Consider the following 15686-nt stretch of genomic DNA (forward strand, 5'->3'; position numbering starts at 1 on the left):
CGGGGCACAAATGTAAAAACCTCACAGTCTGATCCTGGAGTAAAACACAAACTCCTCTCACTTTTATTATTTTAGAACTAAAATAACAAAACCAATCTCTGATCCAAAATCCAGACAGATTTGATCTCATTTACATAATCTAAACCTCAACCTCTGAAAGCCCCTCTGCCCCCCTGATGACCTGGCCCCTCCCCTCAGCTCCCTCTGAGCCAATCCCAGGGGCCCATCAGCTGTGCTCCTCTGTGCCTCCGCCCCTGCCTCTGCCTCCGCCCCTGTCCCGGGCCCCTGGAGCCGCTCCAGTCTTATAAAGCCATTGTCCAAGCCCCTGCCTCAGCTCTGCAGTCTGCTCCTCGCGTTGGAGACGTTTTTACGCACTCTTTGGAAACTTTCGCCTTGAACCATGAGGGAAATCGTGCACATCCAGGCCGGCCAGTGCGGAAACCAGATTGGTGCCAAGGTAAGAGCAACAAAACCATCATTTATCTCTAATAAATTCAACAAATCGACTGCAGACGAAGTGGAAGTCACAGATAATGAAGTAAATCCGCAAGAAAGACTGGATTTTTGAGTTTTGCGCATGACACAACTCAATGTTTAGAAGTTTTTTTTGGGAGGATTTGAGGCATTTCCAGCTGATTTTAGCGGCGCACTGTAGCAGCAGCGGAGAGTGGGTGTGGAGCACAGGGTCTGGTGCACATCAAAACGCAAATATAGCGAATTTCATTGTGATTCTGGTCATACATCCCTCAGTTTATGTCTTCCACAGCTTTAAACTAACACGGTAAAGGCAAAAAGGGACAGAATCCTCCCTTCACTTGTTACATCTCATCCTTTGTCTGGTGTTAGACAATGGGCTGGAGTCTGTGTGGAAGCTCCCTCATTTTTTTCTTTTTTCTTTTTTTTTTTCCTGCATGCCTAATGATCTATGCATTGATTAGATTGTAATTGTGCTTTTGCTGCTGTGCGTCTGGCTGTTTCACATCTCCAGAGCAGCACTTTGCACAGTCTGGAGCCCATGGGTGTGGCTGGCGTGATTAGAAATGCAAAGTGCCGGCAAAATCAATGCACATTTAAATGATTTAGACTGTAAAGATTAATATTTTAACCCATCTAGATATTATGAAGTACTAGTTTTAGCCTGTGCATTACATCTACTGTTTAAATGAGCCTTTCTTCTGTTCATTCACCACAAAATACTACTACTACTACTACTACTACACCTACTACTACTACTACTTCACTGTTCCACTTAAACAATGGCTCCATATCACTGATTGCATTACAGATTTAACCATTAGCCGTGGTCTCGATTGAAATTTGGCGAGCTCGTCTTTGTAATGTCCGTCTGTCGTTCCTCTAACCACATTAAGGGTTTGGGTGGGGAAGAGGCTGAAGACCCGAGGAAGATGAAGTCACCAGCTGATGTCTGAATGGGATCCTAGGGGGCGGGCGGTATTGACGAAATTGAGATTAATGGGGAAAACTTTACAGAAATCTGGCAAAAATGTGTGGGCAGTGTGGAATTATGACATTATATTTGATTTATTTTTATGTATTATTTATCAATACAAATGAATAAAATATCATGTTTTATTCATATTTTATTTATTAATTTTTTTAATGTATGCATTTAATCTATTTCCAAACATTTTCAATATTTTTTGCATTGACCCGCTGACAATTTTCAGACGATATTTTACAAAAGCCATCACAAATGAACGACTAAAATGTGCCGGGAAAAGTCATGGTTCAGGCTTAAAAATTGCACAAAGTTGAATAGACTTTAAAATAATAATAAAAAAATACAAAAAGTTCACATGTTCTTTGTTTGTAAAATCACAGATTACACCATCGCTGTCCAAACTACGGCTCAGGGGCCAAATGCAGCCCTCAGACAGATTTTTGTCGGTCCTCACGCCTCCTCCTAAACTGGCCCAGTTGATCAGGAAGTATTTTTACTACAAACTGAAGAGATTCTACCTTTTATAACCTGAATAACGTCACATTACAGCGTGACACAGACCTAAAAATAATGCTCTAGGTCTTATCAAAGGTAAAATGTCTCTGTGTGAAATGCACCGTTTGCCTCTCGGGGGGAAAAAAGTTTGAACACCCCTGGATTAAAACTAAACTAAGTTCTTCTTTCAGACGGTTTTATCATATGTAATTCAAATATTGAGAACATTTTACATCTCCAAAACAACCATTAAAATCACATTTTTGCAGCATAACACGTTTGGAAGCACGATATATCACTACACAGAAATATTGTGATAAACGATAATATTCAAACTACTTTAAGGTTGTGACATAAAGCGTGTAAATCCAAATAAACCAGTTTTAAACAAAAACATGAGCTAAAACAAATGAATGACCATTGTAAGGTATTTATCCTACACTCCAGAGCTCAAATCTGAACTTATTACATAAAAAACTGTGAAATATCTCCACTTTGGCAAAGAAATTGTCCACATAATAAACACTGAGCTTCCAGATTTTATATGTTGAACGATCAGACGATACAGTGATTATTGTTTTCTTCTATATGGTTTTATTTTCACTTATAACAAAATAAAACACTATAACATCTTAAATATGGAACTTATTCATAATATTTTAATTATAAATATTCAGAACCAAAACATTTTAAACCGTCAGCAGCTTTAATAACCATCATGATATAATCGTTAATCACAATTACTTTGTTTTTTTATAATCATGAATCCAAATTTGAATCTTGACCAGTGACCAGCGGTGGATGAAGTACTCAGTGACGTTACTTAAGTGAAAGTATCACATGAAAAAACTACATAAGTAAGTAAGTAAGTATGTAATTACCTTTTAAAACAGCGCTCTCCAGGTTGTTTTTTTTCTCCGGTGAGCTACTTTTACAAAACAAATGCACCAGAGAGCTACTGATTTTTTGCAAGAAATTGAGCAAATCCTGAATAAAAGACGCAGTAAAGTCTATAAAACATAAAAAACATGATCTTTTTATTAGTGCACAAAGTTATACATCAAAAAGACACGTTTACAGAGATAATTAAGTAAGAATGTAAGTATTTTATTGGGTCATTACATTCAAAATCAAACATTATTCACTCGTATAAGGTTGTACATAACATTTATCACGATCGAAAGGGTTTAGGCTGAAGTCAAAATTATAACGCCTAAAACTATTTAATAATAACGCACAAGAATTTAAAGAAAAGCAACATCAGTTCTACAACAAATGACTCAATATTTAAACAAAAGACAAACTACAAACCACGACAGTCACATGAATCATTCCTGAGTCTTATAATGTTGAAAAAGTGAGGTTTTATACGTCTTTTTAAATGTTTCTGTCTTATGATGATCTGTCTTTTATGTCATTACGACTCAGCTCCAATCAACAATATCAAACTATTTTACTTGTTTTAACTTAACTTATTTAAGCAGTTCATTAATTCACATTTAATTAACCACATTTGAGCACAATACACTACGTATAATTCAGAAATGCCTCGGTGAGCTACGTGGAAAAAGGTGGAGACTCCCGAGCTAAACGTTTAAGAGTAAAAAGTTAAAAAAGTAAGAAGTATTGCGCAGGAGTGGTGTTAATTAAGCGTAAATGTGGTGATATTGATTCAAAATGAGACGTATTTTGGTCGACAGCAACAATACGAATCCATTTCTTCAGTTTTCTCATGAATTTTTTGTGTTTATTTTGTTTTACTCAAAGCCGACGCGCAAAAATTGACCACAAACACGATAAAAACACTCCTCAAATCACACGGGAAGTACTTTTTTTCCCCAGTTCTCTTCAAAAACGAAGTGGAGTAGGAAGTACAGATACTACTCTCCAATGTAGTGCAGTAAAAGTTAAAGTACACACTGTAAAACACATGTCAAACTCAAGGCCCGCGGGCAAAATGTGGCCCTCGACATCATTTTATGTGGCCCTCGACAGGGTAAACTGAAAGGTATGATGGTGTTAAAATGTCGTTTTAGCAGGAGATACAGTTACACAGCCATATTTTTACATCTTTGCAAACACACCTGCAATATTTGTAACTTGAATAAGTAATAAATACAGAAACAGTTAATTAACAAGTCAAAAAAGTAAGTGTAAAATGTACTTAAGTAAAGCACAAATACCTAAAATTCAACTTAAATACAGCACTTGTTCCGCCGCTGACAGTGACCCACATGTGACCCAGTGGTTTTATTCCCCGCGGACTCATCATCGACTCAAACGTCCAGTGGATTTGAGCTCGTGCGCCGCGTTAAACTGGGTCAGTCGTGGCGTTTCCGTGTACAGTATTATATTTGTTCTTTCACTACGATTATTATCCTCCGTCTATTTTAACGACCAGCTGTCAAACCTCTTAACTCACCATAATGTCTCTTTATCTTTGTTCTACAGACAGTTTTGGGGTCAGCGGGTCACTCGTTCCACGCCGTTCAGTTGTTGTGATATCACTCCTCCGGCTCTTTAACCCCCCGGATTATCCAGATTAGTCCAAATCCGACTTTTGCTGTGGTTGGCAGGAAATCTTTGGCGCTGCTGAGGTTAAAATCCGTCTGGTCGAGAGTCGTCAAAATGCTGTCTGTGTTTGCAATGCTAAACGTTTTTTGGTTTTTTTTGCCTTTTTGTTTCCATCCAGGGGCGGAGCTAAGAAGGGGCGCTAAAGGCGTCAGTGTGGGGGGGGGGGGGGGGCTCACTCTTTCACTCTGTCCTTCGTTTTATTGATAGATTTTAAACTCATCTCTGCGTTTTATATGAAAAAGTTTGTTGTCCATCTTTGTCTTTTAGCAGAGAACAGCACTGGGACGAGCCGCGGCAAAACTGAGACGGGAAAGAGGTTTTTTAGCTGTTTTACTTCACAAAAATTAAATACACTTCAAAGAAACACAAAACTGGAGATGTTAGTGACACAATCGCACTTTAATAATCTGATAACGAACTTTTATCCACACGCCTGCTCCTGTTTTTAATATTTATATAAACTTGTTTACTGTTCGTTTTGTTAGTTGTATTGTATTTTAAACAGGGCCCCCAGGAAACAGAGAGACCAAGAGTTCTCATTGGGTTCCCCTGTTTAAATAAGGATAAATAAATAAATAAAATAATAATAAATAAAATAATAATAATAAATAAATAAAATAATAATAATAAATAATAAATACATAAAATAATAATAATACATAATAATAAATAAAAAAAAAATAATAATTTAAAAAAATACCCTGTACCGTGTCTGAGTCGCTGCTATAAAAGTAGTTTAAATGTAGTTCAACCCTGTAGTTATTTATAAAACATAATATCGATTTTTTTATTATTATTTTCTTTTTATTGTGGCCTCATTTTGAACTCTGCAGTTTCAATTTGAATATTTTTAGTCGAGACCGGACGTGTTGATGTGTTATTAAAGTCGAATCTTAGGGGGGGCTTTGTGGGAATATTAGCCATTCTATGGGAGGCTAGGGCCCCCTCAAGCCCCCCCCCCCCCCCCCCCCCCCCCCCCCCCCCCGGCGCCACCCCTGTTACCATCTTTTAGCCCCGGCATACTTCAAATCTGCGTTATTATGCGTTATTATTACAGGTTAGACTGAACCACTAGACCTTTATTCACGTTTACATCCTCAACAGGACACATTAAATATTTGACATGGGCTTGTTAAAGTAGATCTTATATAAAAAAGTACTGTTTAAGGTAATATGGGCCAATTCACCTGGAAGCTTGACCAAGAAAAACTGGTTTGAGGGCGGCATTTAGCCCCCGGGCCACAGTTTGGACCCGCCTGTTTTCGACCGATTATTATGAATGACAATAATTTAAAGCGGAATTTATCAAGAAGGAATCAGGTTATCGGGTTTTTCTAGCAGCGAAACACATTTGGCCTTTGAAAATATGATTATACCAAGAGTAAACTACAAGCGTCTGATGATTTTTTTTTCAAATGTCTCATCTGTTTTCGCAAATTAACTCTTCAAATTTTGTGTTAAGTTAGATTTTCTTATATATATGTTCATAATGTGCACAGTGAACAGCCTCTCAACTGTTTTAAACCACAGGAAGTAATAAAATGTGAAAAAAAACTGAAACATGAGCCGATAAACCAATACAAAACAATAATAAAAAAAAACAACATGCATTCAGAACACGTTTGTAGAAATATAAACTACACGCACAGGATGTTTCTATACAAATGCAGGATACTAACTACACAGTTTGCATGACTTTAACCTCCTGAGACCTGGTGTCCTCATCTGTGGACAACACATTTTGGGTTGTTTAGGCCACAGTGCAAATTTTTAGAAGAACAGCAACAAAAACATGTTCAATTTTGAATATTTCTAGGAGTTTAGAATATTTATTTTTATTTTGTATTTATTTTATTTGATTTTTTTTAATTATTATTATTTATTTGATTTGATTTTTTAAATTGTTTTTTTTTGTATTTTATTTTAATTATTTTATTTATTTATTTTTATTTGATTTTATATTTTTGTGTTTTTATTAGTTTTATTATTTTTTATTTATTTTTTTATTGTATTTTAATTTATTTATCTTATTTTATTTATTAATCTTTATTTGATTTTATATTTTTGTATTTTTATTTGTTTTATTTTATTTTTTTTATTGTTATTGTCATTTTGCTTTTTACAATATATGTGTTCAACCACGTAATAGTTTTTGCAAATAAAGTCCTGCAAGAGCTCGGGTCTCAGGAGGATAAGTGTAACGTCAGCATTTAACCAGATTTCCCTATTAACATGGTATTTTTATGAGAAATATCCAAAAGTTAAACTCACAAACGTTTAACCTGATCATTTCCATTGGCGACCAGACCCTCGCTCTTTTCCTCTCTTTGTGACCTGACCCTTGGACTATATTTGCTTTACCGTCCCCCTCCATCTGTATTAAATAGTATTGGCCTGTGGAATGTACTTACGTAATCTGAAACCCGGCAATTTAACAATGACGTTTTCAAAGCTGCCACAGTCTCCATGTGTCTGTGTCATTCCCAGTTTGTCCTCGTTTTTTTTTTTTTAATTCGAATTTCAATGGAAGAACAAGCTGAAAATGTCGTTTATTCATTTATTTTCACGCAATACGTCATGTTACTCTCTGAAACACTTATTTATATCAAATTTTCCAAACATAAAAAGTCAGTTTGTGTGTATTTTTGCTCTACTTTTTAAATATTTGATGAATATATTGGCAGGAAAAATCCATATGGGACCATCCCTTGTATCTCTTCATATAAACATCCCATTAAAGCACGTGTCAAACTCAAGGCCCGGGGGCAAAATGTGGCCCGCCATGTCATTTTATGTGGCCCGTGACAAGGTAAATTTAAACGACTGTCTTAAAATGTCAGTTTATCAGGAGATACGCAGTTACACAGTCATTTTTTTTTATATCTTTGCAAATTTGACATGAACCATTTTGCTGATGTGGCGCTCGGTGAAATTGAGTTTGAGACCCCTGCCTTAAAGGAACTATTTCAGTAACGTCGCATTTTTATACAGCGTTTTTCCACCTTTAAGTCACCCAAAGTGATTTATATCAAGGAACCGCTCACCCATTCATACACAGACACACAAACGCTCTACCAACTGAGCCACTGTGGCCCCAGACGCCGTCCAATTTAACTATCGAAGTCTCCATTTTGTATTTAGTTAAGCTGCTTTTATATTTGCAGCTGCGTCTGGCTTTTTTCCTGCCAAGTTGTGAAAAAAAACATGTTATAAATGCGGTTTTGAGATCCAGCATCAGCAGAAAACTACGACGTTCAGATTCCAGAGCGTAAAGTGCTGTTTTTCTCATCATAAAATCCACATCGACCGAAGCGCGTCCAATGCACACGTGTTCATCCCGTCATGTGACCTCTGCCTCTGTGTCTGTGCAGTTCTGGGAAGTGATCAGCGACGAGCACGGCATCGATCCCACCGGAACGTACCACGGAGACAGCGACCTGCAGCTGGACCGCATCAGCGTCTACTACAACGAGGCGTCAGGTTTGCTACTTCAAGTTTCTCAACAAAGGACAAGATCAGGCGTTTTGAGGTTAAATTTCATTCTTAAAACCCAAACGTAATGGATTTTAACTGGAGTTTTATGGTTATTGTGGCAAGAAAGCGTGGAATTTTTAGCGTACAACTGGCTCTGTGCACACTAGCGCCCTCTACCTCACTGTTAGCGTCACTACTTCCTGTCCAGTTTTATCTTCATGGAGGTTTTTGCCGAGTGAAGCTAAAATGAGTAAATATTTAAAGATCAGACAGTGGACAGGGAGCTGCGGGTGGGTTAGGGGTCAGAGGTCAGTGGGTTAGGGTCAGACAGTGGACAGGGAGCTGCAGGTGGATGTTAACTACACAAATAAAATAAAAAAACATGACCGGAGGCTCTTCTGTGTTTAGAAAAATACATATTTGTGTCTCAATGCTAACGCTAATGCTAATTTTGAGGCATAATAAGTATTAAAATGCCACAAACTGAAGTGTTCTACATATAAAGATAATTGTGTAGACTTTATTTTAATGAATTAGAATTTTAATAGGTTGTTTATTTTATGTTTTACAATTTGCTACTGTGCACAGAGGAACTGACACAATGAATAAAACAAAAAAAAAAAGGGAAAAAAGGGTCAAATGCGTGTGTTTTTACAATCGCATTTACTGTCGGATTTTCATATCTGTACAGTTTGACAAAGTTTTGATAAACCAGACTTTAATTCAAATGTAATTCTGCTTTAAAGCTCCTATATTACACAAAATTGACTTTTCTGAGCTTTAAGTCGTGTTATAATGTTGTTTCCTCCTCAAAAACAGACCTGGAGTTGTGTTTTGTTTCATTCACACATGTTTGAGTCACACTTTATTATCAGTCTGTAACATCTCCAAAGCTCAAAACGCTCAGTTCCACCTTGTGATGTCATCAAGTGGTAGTTTACAAGTGAACAGCTCCTTTTACCTTTAGTTCAGTCGAGATTAGTGATGATTCCAGGGTTGAAATGATCCAAATGATTCTATAAATGAAGGTGTGTGGAGTTTAAAAACACAGCGGGGCACTTCCTGTATCACCACATGATGACATCACAAGGTGGAACGGAGTGTTTTCAGTTTGAGAGAAGAAGAACTCGGCCAACATCTGCAGGGTTTGAGTGTTGAATTACATTTGAATAGGTATTTATTGCGCTGAAATGTTAATCTTATCCCATGTATCATTCTTCACATTTCGTTGTCACTGTGATTTCTTCATTATTAAGCTGGTTTGTTCTCTCCCTCCTCTTTCTCTTCTTCTCTGCTTCTTTCCATCACTCGTGGTGTTTTGTTTCCGGTGGAGGAGGTAAATATGTGCCTCGTGCCATTCTGGTGGATCTGGAGCCCGGCACCATGGACTCCGTGAGGTCTGGACCTTTTGGGCAGATCTTCAGGCCCGACAACTTTGTATTTGGTACGTCATTAATCTCACTTTGAAACGGAAATGTTTAATACAAGATCTCATGAATGTTTGTCGAAAAAACACTAAAACGCACGAGAACTGAAATGTGAAAAAGCTTTTTGGTTATTTTGCTTCCCAGAACTAAAAAACATTTCAAGAACATGTCAAACTGGACCGATCGGTGTCACTAATGCATTTTAATAATGTGGAGATTAACATTTATACTTAAACCTACTCCTGTTTTTAATGTTTTAAATGAACCTATGCAGTTATGTTTTGGTTCATGAAACACTTCTCCCTCTATAAAAGATAAATGAATCACAGGATGAAATCTAAATACCGTATTTTCCGGACTATAAATGTCACTTTTTTCATAGTTTGTCCAGGGTGCGACTTATATGTGAAATTATTCAAATACGCTCTGGACTTGTACCAGTGTCTCCTCCTCCTGAACCACTGAACATTTTAAATTTCAACATAACGCTAATTTAAAAAACATCTGAGAAACACTGAACAATAGCGCCCCCTACATCTTCCTCTGGAGTTGGTGGATTTGTTCAGAATCGACACCGAGGATGAAGAATTCAGTGGATTTATTGATTTGGAGTGAGATCCAGACTAAACTTGTTGCTTGTTTTTATTCTTTATTTATCTGAGTAACTGTTAATATCTTACGTTAACAAACCAGACACGTGTTCAGTTCTGTCTGTGCTTCATGGAGCTGAATAAATATAAATGTGTTATGTTAGTGTGATGTACTGATATTCAGCCTGTTTTTCTACATTTTATTATTATTATTAGAACTTGACTTAAAGATAAAATGTCTGTCCTTGGTCTCGGATTTTGTCAAATAAATGTCCCCAAAAACACAACTTATAGTCCAGTGCGACTTATACATGTTTTTTTCTTCATTATTATGCATTTTTTGCTGGTGCGACTTATACTCCAGAGCAGAAAATACAGTAGATTTCTTGACAATAAACTTGAAAATGAGGCTGAGTATAGACATGGTTATGTTTAGGTGTTTTATTTCTTTAATTTCATCAGAAGTTCGCAACATAGATTTTTCATCCTTTTCATATTACGGTACATAGAAGTAACAGCAATCTTTTTGATTTACATAATATTTGACTGTCTTTCCCAGTACAGATACGATTTTAGCTGACAAAAACATGATATTAGCAATGCAGCATTATGATATTGTTTGTTTCTATAGCACATTTAAAACAACTTCAGCTGACCAAAGAGCGTCACAAAAAAGACCAAAAAAACCCCAAAAATACAGATATAACATGATACAAAGGAAAAAAACTATAAAACGGCAAGATATCCTGTGTATCTAGTGTTAAATACCAGGGAGAAGAGGTGGGTTTTCAGTCTGGTCTGATCTGACAGGCAGAGGGCGCTGTTTTTAAGTAATATATAATCAAAAAATGTAACTGCCAGAAATCGAAACTAAAGACTAAACCACAGCGAAGCAATGAAAAAATGCAGCCCAATCCAATTTTCTGGGGGATTTAAAGTCTCACCGCATGAGGAAAAAATTGCAAATCTGTCATTTTGAAAACCGACGTGTCCTATTGCATTTACTCAGATTACAAAAAAGAAATATTTTCAATTGTATTCAGCCAGGAAAGTTGGAGACGGCTTTGTTTTATTGTCCTGCTGCTCCCGTCTGGGCTCGAAATGAATCCCATCCATCTTGATAATCACGCAGACCTCGTGTTATCTTCCCACAGGCCAGAGCGGCGCTGGAAACAACTGGGCCAAAGGTCACTACACGGAGGGGGCGGAGCTGGTGGACTCGGTTTTAGACGTGGTTCGTAAAGAGTCGGAAAGCTGCGACTGTCTCCAGGGCTTCCAGCTGACCCACTCCCTCGGTGGGGGGACGGGGTCTGGGATGGGGACCCTGCTCATCAGTAAGATTCGTGAAGAGTATCCAGATCGTATCATGAACACCTTCAGCGTGGTGCCCTCCCCCAAGGTAAACGAACTCATGCGACGCGATGTGACGCCGTTTAACTTGTGAATAATGGACTGTGTTTAGCTAACCCGCTAGCCGCTGCGTTCAACTCCAGTCTGAATGAAGCCGATCGAGGCTAGAGCAGTTATCGTGGCGAATTTGGAGCTTAGGAATTCCGACTGTGAGTATCATAGCAACCAAAGAGCCAATCCAGAGCGAGGTTGTTGACGGTAACGCCCCCTTCCAGTCCATACCGATGGTTTAGCAGGAAGCAGCAGAGGTCACGCTGGAGGGACTATGCGTCTCGACTGGCCTGGGAACGCCTCGGGGTCCCACTGGAGGAGCTGGAGGACGTGTCTGGGGTGTGGGAAGTCTGAGAGTCCCTGCTTAGTCACTGCTGATCCGGCCCTGGATAAGAGGAAGAACATGAAGGGATGGATGGACGGGCGCTTAGCAACACTGTCAATCAAACCTGTTGCTAACACGAGCAGGAGCGACGTCGGGGAAAGAAAACATCTGATTTGTCTGTTATTAATGTTCACGTCTTCATTCACGGACATAATAGTGAAATAAAAATGCCAGGATTTATTTTATGTATTTATTTGGTTGGGGCAGTGCTTGTTAATGAACAGACATGATTCAACATGAAAGTAAACACTCTGGATTATTACCAAAGACTAAATTTCCATTGTTTGTCCCAAGGGCTGGGGTTACAAAAAGGGCCAAAATATAAAAATTGCACAGTACACACATTGCATAGCTCCCATTATTGCACCAGGATCATGTAGAGCGGGTTAATACGAACATTTAAAACCAAAATGACGAGTCTGACAGCAGCAGGTACAGAGAGAGGGGTGAGCCAGGGGTGAGCCAGGGGTGAGCCAGGGGTGAGCCAGGGGTGAGCCAGGGGTGAGCCAGGGGTGAGCCACTGGAGCCAGAGTCGATGGAGCTGTGCCCACGCTCATTTCCTATTTGGAACACAGCAGCCCAGCACGTTAACTATGTCTATTTATATATATACAGTCTATGGCTCCAAACAGGAAGTGAGCACGGGCGCACTTCCGGCTCCAGTTCACTTCACTTTGGAAAACTCTGTAACTGCTGCTGTCAGACTCATCTTTATTTTTATCCTGGTGTTTTTATTTCACTATTGTGTCTGTAAATCAAGATATGAACTTTAAATAACAGACACATCAGGCGCCTTCTTTCCCCGAGGTCGCTCCTGTTGCTAAGCTAAACCCGCAGTTCAGGGCCGTCACCTTCATCAGTCTCACTCTGGATTGGTTCTTTGGTTGCTATGATACTCGCCGTCAGAATTCCTATTAAGCAAATTGAACTCAAACCTGTAGTCAGGCTGTTTAGAGATGGGACGATAAACAATAATATCGTTTATCGTGATAAAAAGGGTCGATTTTATACCATCGTGATAATCGCCAACAAAGATAATCGCCAACAAAGATAATCGCCAACAAAGATAATCGCCGTTATGTCACCAAAATGTGCAGGAAAAAAATGACTTATCCACAGGGGAGTCAACAGGGGGGACAAAGGAGTCTGTTGTCCGGGGCCCAGAATTGGACCCTCTTCCTTTTAATTTGTATTACGGGGGGGGTCATGTGACGCTTATTGGCCTCCAGATTTCAGTTGACGGCCCTGCTCCTCCGTAATATTCTCTGTTAAAGTTATAATTATTCATATCCATAACAAGTTTAATCATTATTGTAATGGAAATTAAAATATTGTGTCATTATTTTACCTTTTAGAAATCACATGGTCTCGTAACTAAAACTCATTTGGTTTGGTCGTCTAAGACACAGTGTTAGAAAAACCTTCCTCATGTCAACCCTTTTGTTCCCTTTTGGTGGTTAGACTTGTTAAGATGTGTTGTAATGCAAGTGAAAGTAGATGCAACCAGACCATACAGTCGGCCTTCAATCCTCCCTATTGACCCCCTGAGGGAACCCAGCTCATGAATGTGGACAGGAGCTGATCTGACCACACCTCAGCAGAAGTACCACACTCCCTCCTTTCACATCTCGTATTGTTTCTACTCCACATGCTACTTCACACCTTGTATTGTCTCTACTCCAAATGTTACCTCCTGAGGGGAACCGGCTCCTGAACGTCTGTCCTCTGGTCGTCTCAACCTATATAAACTGGGTTCTTTCCAGCATTCGGGGTCTGACATAAGAGGGAGATGCTGTCGGACCTATTTCTTGCAAGAAATAAACTCTTGTCTATGCTTCAACATTCATCAGAGCCTGCAAAAGGAGTCTTATTTCCACAACAATTATCACGTTATAATCTTTAATTGCTGTTATTTTGGCCATAATAATCATCACACACAATTTCAATATCGTCCCAGGTCGAGTAGAAATAACCCCTAAAATTTTACGAAATTCTGTTAAAAAATGTAGTGGAGTAGAAAGTACAGATACTGCTCTCAAATGTAGTGAAGTAGAAGTAAAAAGTAGCACTGTGAAATATACTTAAATACAATGTTTAGGTATTTTTCTCCACTACTGTGCATGAAGTACATATGAAGTAAACATATTTATCCTCATTTTGATAAAACTGTGGCCAACTGTGTCTCGTGTTACGCAACGTTGACAATGACTTTTCTTAATTTTATGGGAAATAAATATTAACTGACAATGTTATTTGGCAGTTAACGTAATATTAAAGAAATCTTAAAGAAGTAAGAGCTATCACGTTACAAAGGTCAGTCCCGCTCAGCCCATGACCCGACACGTGACATTTTTTTTCGCCTGGAGTTGTATCATGCGACTCACACACTTCCCTCTCGTTTTGCGTTTCCTCCTCAGGTGTCGGACACGGTGGTGGAGCCGTACAACGCCACCCTCTCTGTCCATCAACTCGTAGAAAACACCGACGAAACCTACTGCATTGACAACGAAGCCCTGTACGACATCTGCTTCCGCACGCTCAAACTCACCACCCCCACCTACGGAGACCTCAACCACTTAGTCTCCGCCACCATGAGCGGCGTGACCACGTGTTTGCGTTTCCCGGGGCAGCTGAACGCCGATCTCCGCAAACTGGCCGTCAACATGGTCCCTTTCCCCCGCTTGCACTTTTTCATGCCCGGATTCGCGCCTCTCACCAGCAGGGGGAGCCAGCAGTACCGCGCCCTAACCGTCCCCGAGCTCACGCAGCAAGTTTTCGACGCCAAGAATATGATGGCGGCTTGCGATCCCCGTCACGGCCGTTACTTAACCGTCGCCGCAGTTTTCCGCGGTCGCATGTCGATGAAAGAAGTCGACGAGCAGATGTTGAACGTGCAAAACAAAAACAGCAGCTACTTCGTGGAATGGATCCCCAATAATGTGAAAACCGCCGTGTGCGACATCCCCCCTCGCGGTTTGAAAATGGCGGTCACCTTCATCGGCAACAGCACAGCCATCCAGGAGCTGTTCAAGCGCATCTCCGAGCAGTTTACCGCAATGTTCCGTCGTAAAGCTTTTCTCCACTGGTACACGGGCGAAGGGATGGACGAGATGGAGTTCACAGAGGCCGAGAGCAACATGAATGACCTGGTGTCCGAGTACCAGCAGTACCAGGACGCCACCGCCGAAGAGGAGGGCGAGTTTGAGGAAGAGGCCGACGAAGACGCGTAAAAAAACAAAAAAGAAATGGTCAAAGTGTCATGTTCAAGTGTGGTTTTAGCTGTAAGCGTAACCAAGCAACAAGCATAGATTTTACACAGTTCGTTAGAAAAACCCGTAACAGTAACTTCAATAAAGTCCAGTGTTGAAAGTGCATTTTTGTCTTTTATTTAATGTTTCTTTACACACAAGATCCACCATCCTCCCGCCCAGTGTGCACCGCCACGGATAATAATAATAATAATAATACATTTTATTTAGGCGCCTCTCAAGGTCGCCGTATATCAAGACACCAAAATAGTACAATACAAAATGAAACAGAGTAAAATGATTAAAAATACATTTAAAAAAACAAATATAGATTAAAAGACAGTGCAGTTATGGTCAGAGAGGTCAGGGTGAGAAGGCCTTTCCAAACAGATGAGTTTTGAGTTTAGATTTGAAGTGTGAGAGTGAGTGTGTCTCGCGCAGGTCACGGGGGAGGGAGTTCCAGAGCAGCTGAAGGCTCTGCTCCCCATAGCGACGAGACGGGCAGGAGGGACAGTGAGGTGCAGGGAGGAGGAGGAGCGGAGGGAGCGGGCGGGTGTGGAGATGTGAATGAGGTCAGACAGGAGGGGTCAGGCTGTGGAGAGCTTTGTATGTGAGGAGTGTGATTTTGTA

At 39.7% G+C, this 15686-nt stretch overlaps 1 protein-coding gene across 2 annotated transcripts; it reads left to right on the forward strand.

The window, feature by feature from the left end:
- Positions 1-323: 323 nt before the first annotated feature.
- tubb5 (tubulin, beta 5) lies at positions 324-15180 on the forward strand. Of its 2 annotated transcripts, none has more exons than XM_033980644.2 (5): positions 324-457; positions 7903-8011; positions 9339-9449; positions 11177-11421; positions 14226-15180. In XM_033980644.2, the coding sequence occupies exons 1-5, from the start codon at positions 401-403 to the stop codon at positions 15036-15038; spliced, it is 1335 nt and encodes a 444-aa protein (XP_033836535.1). In that variant the 5' UTR covers positions 324-400; the 3' UTR covers positions 15039-15180. The 2 variants fall into 2 exon arrangements, with proteins under 2 accessions (XP_033836535.1, XP_055083662.1); XM_055227687.1 differs by having other exon boundaries at positions 330-457; positions 9342-9449; positions 14226-15166.
- Positions 15181-15686: the final 506 nt, after the last annotated feature.

Source organism: Periophthalmus magnuspinnatus, chromosome 16 (genome assembly GCF_009829125.3).
Source record: "Periophthalmus magnuspinnatus isolate fPerMag1 chromosome 16, fPerMag1.2.pri, whole genome shotgun sequence".
NCBI classification, from domain to species: Eukaryota; Metazoa; Chordata; class Actinopteri; order Gobiiformes; family Gobiidae; genus Periophthalmus; species Periophthalmus magnuspinnatus.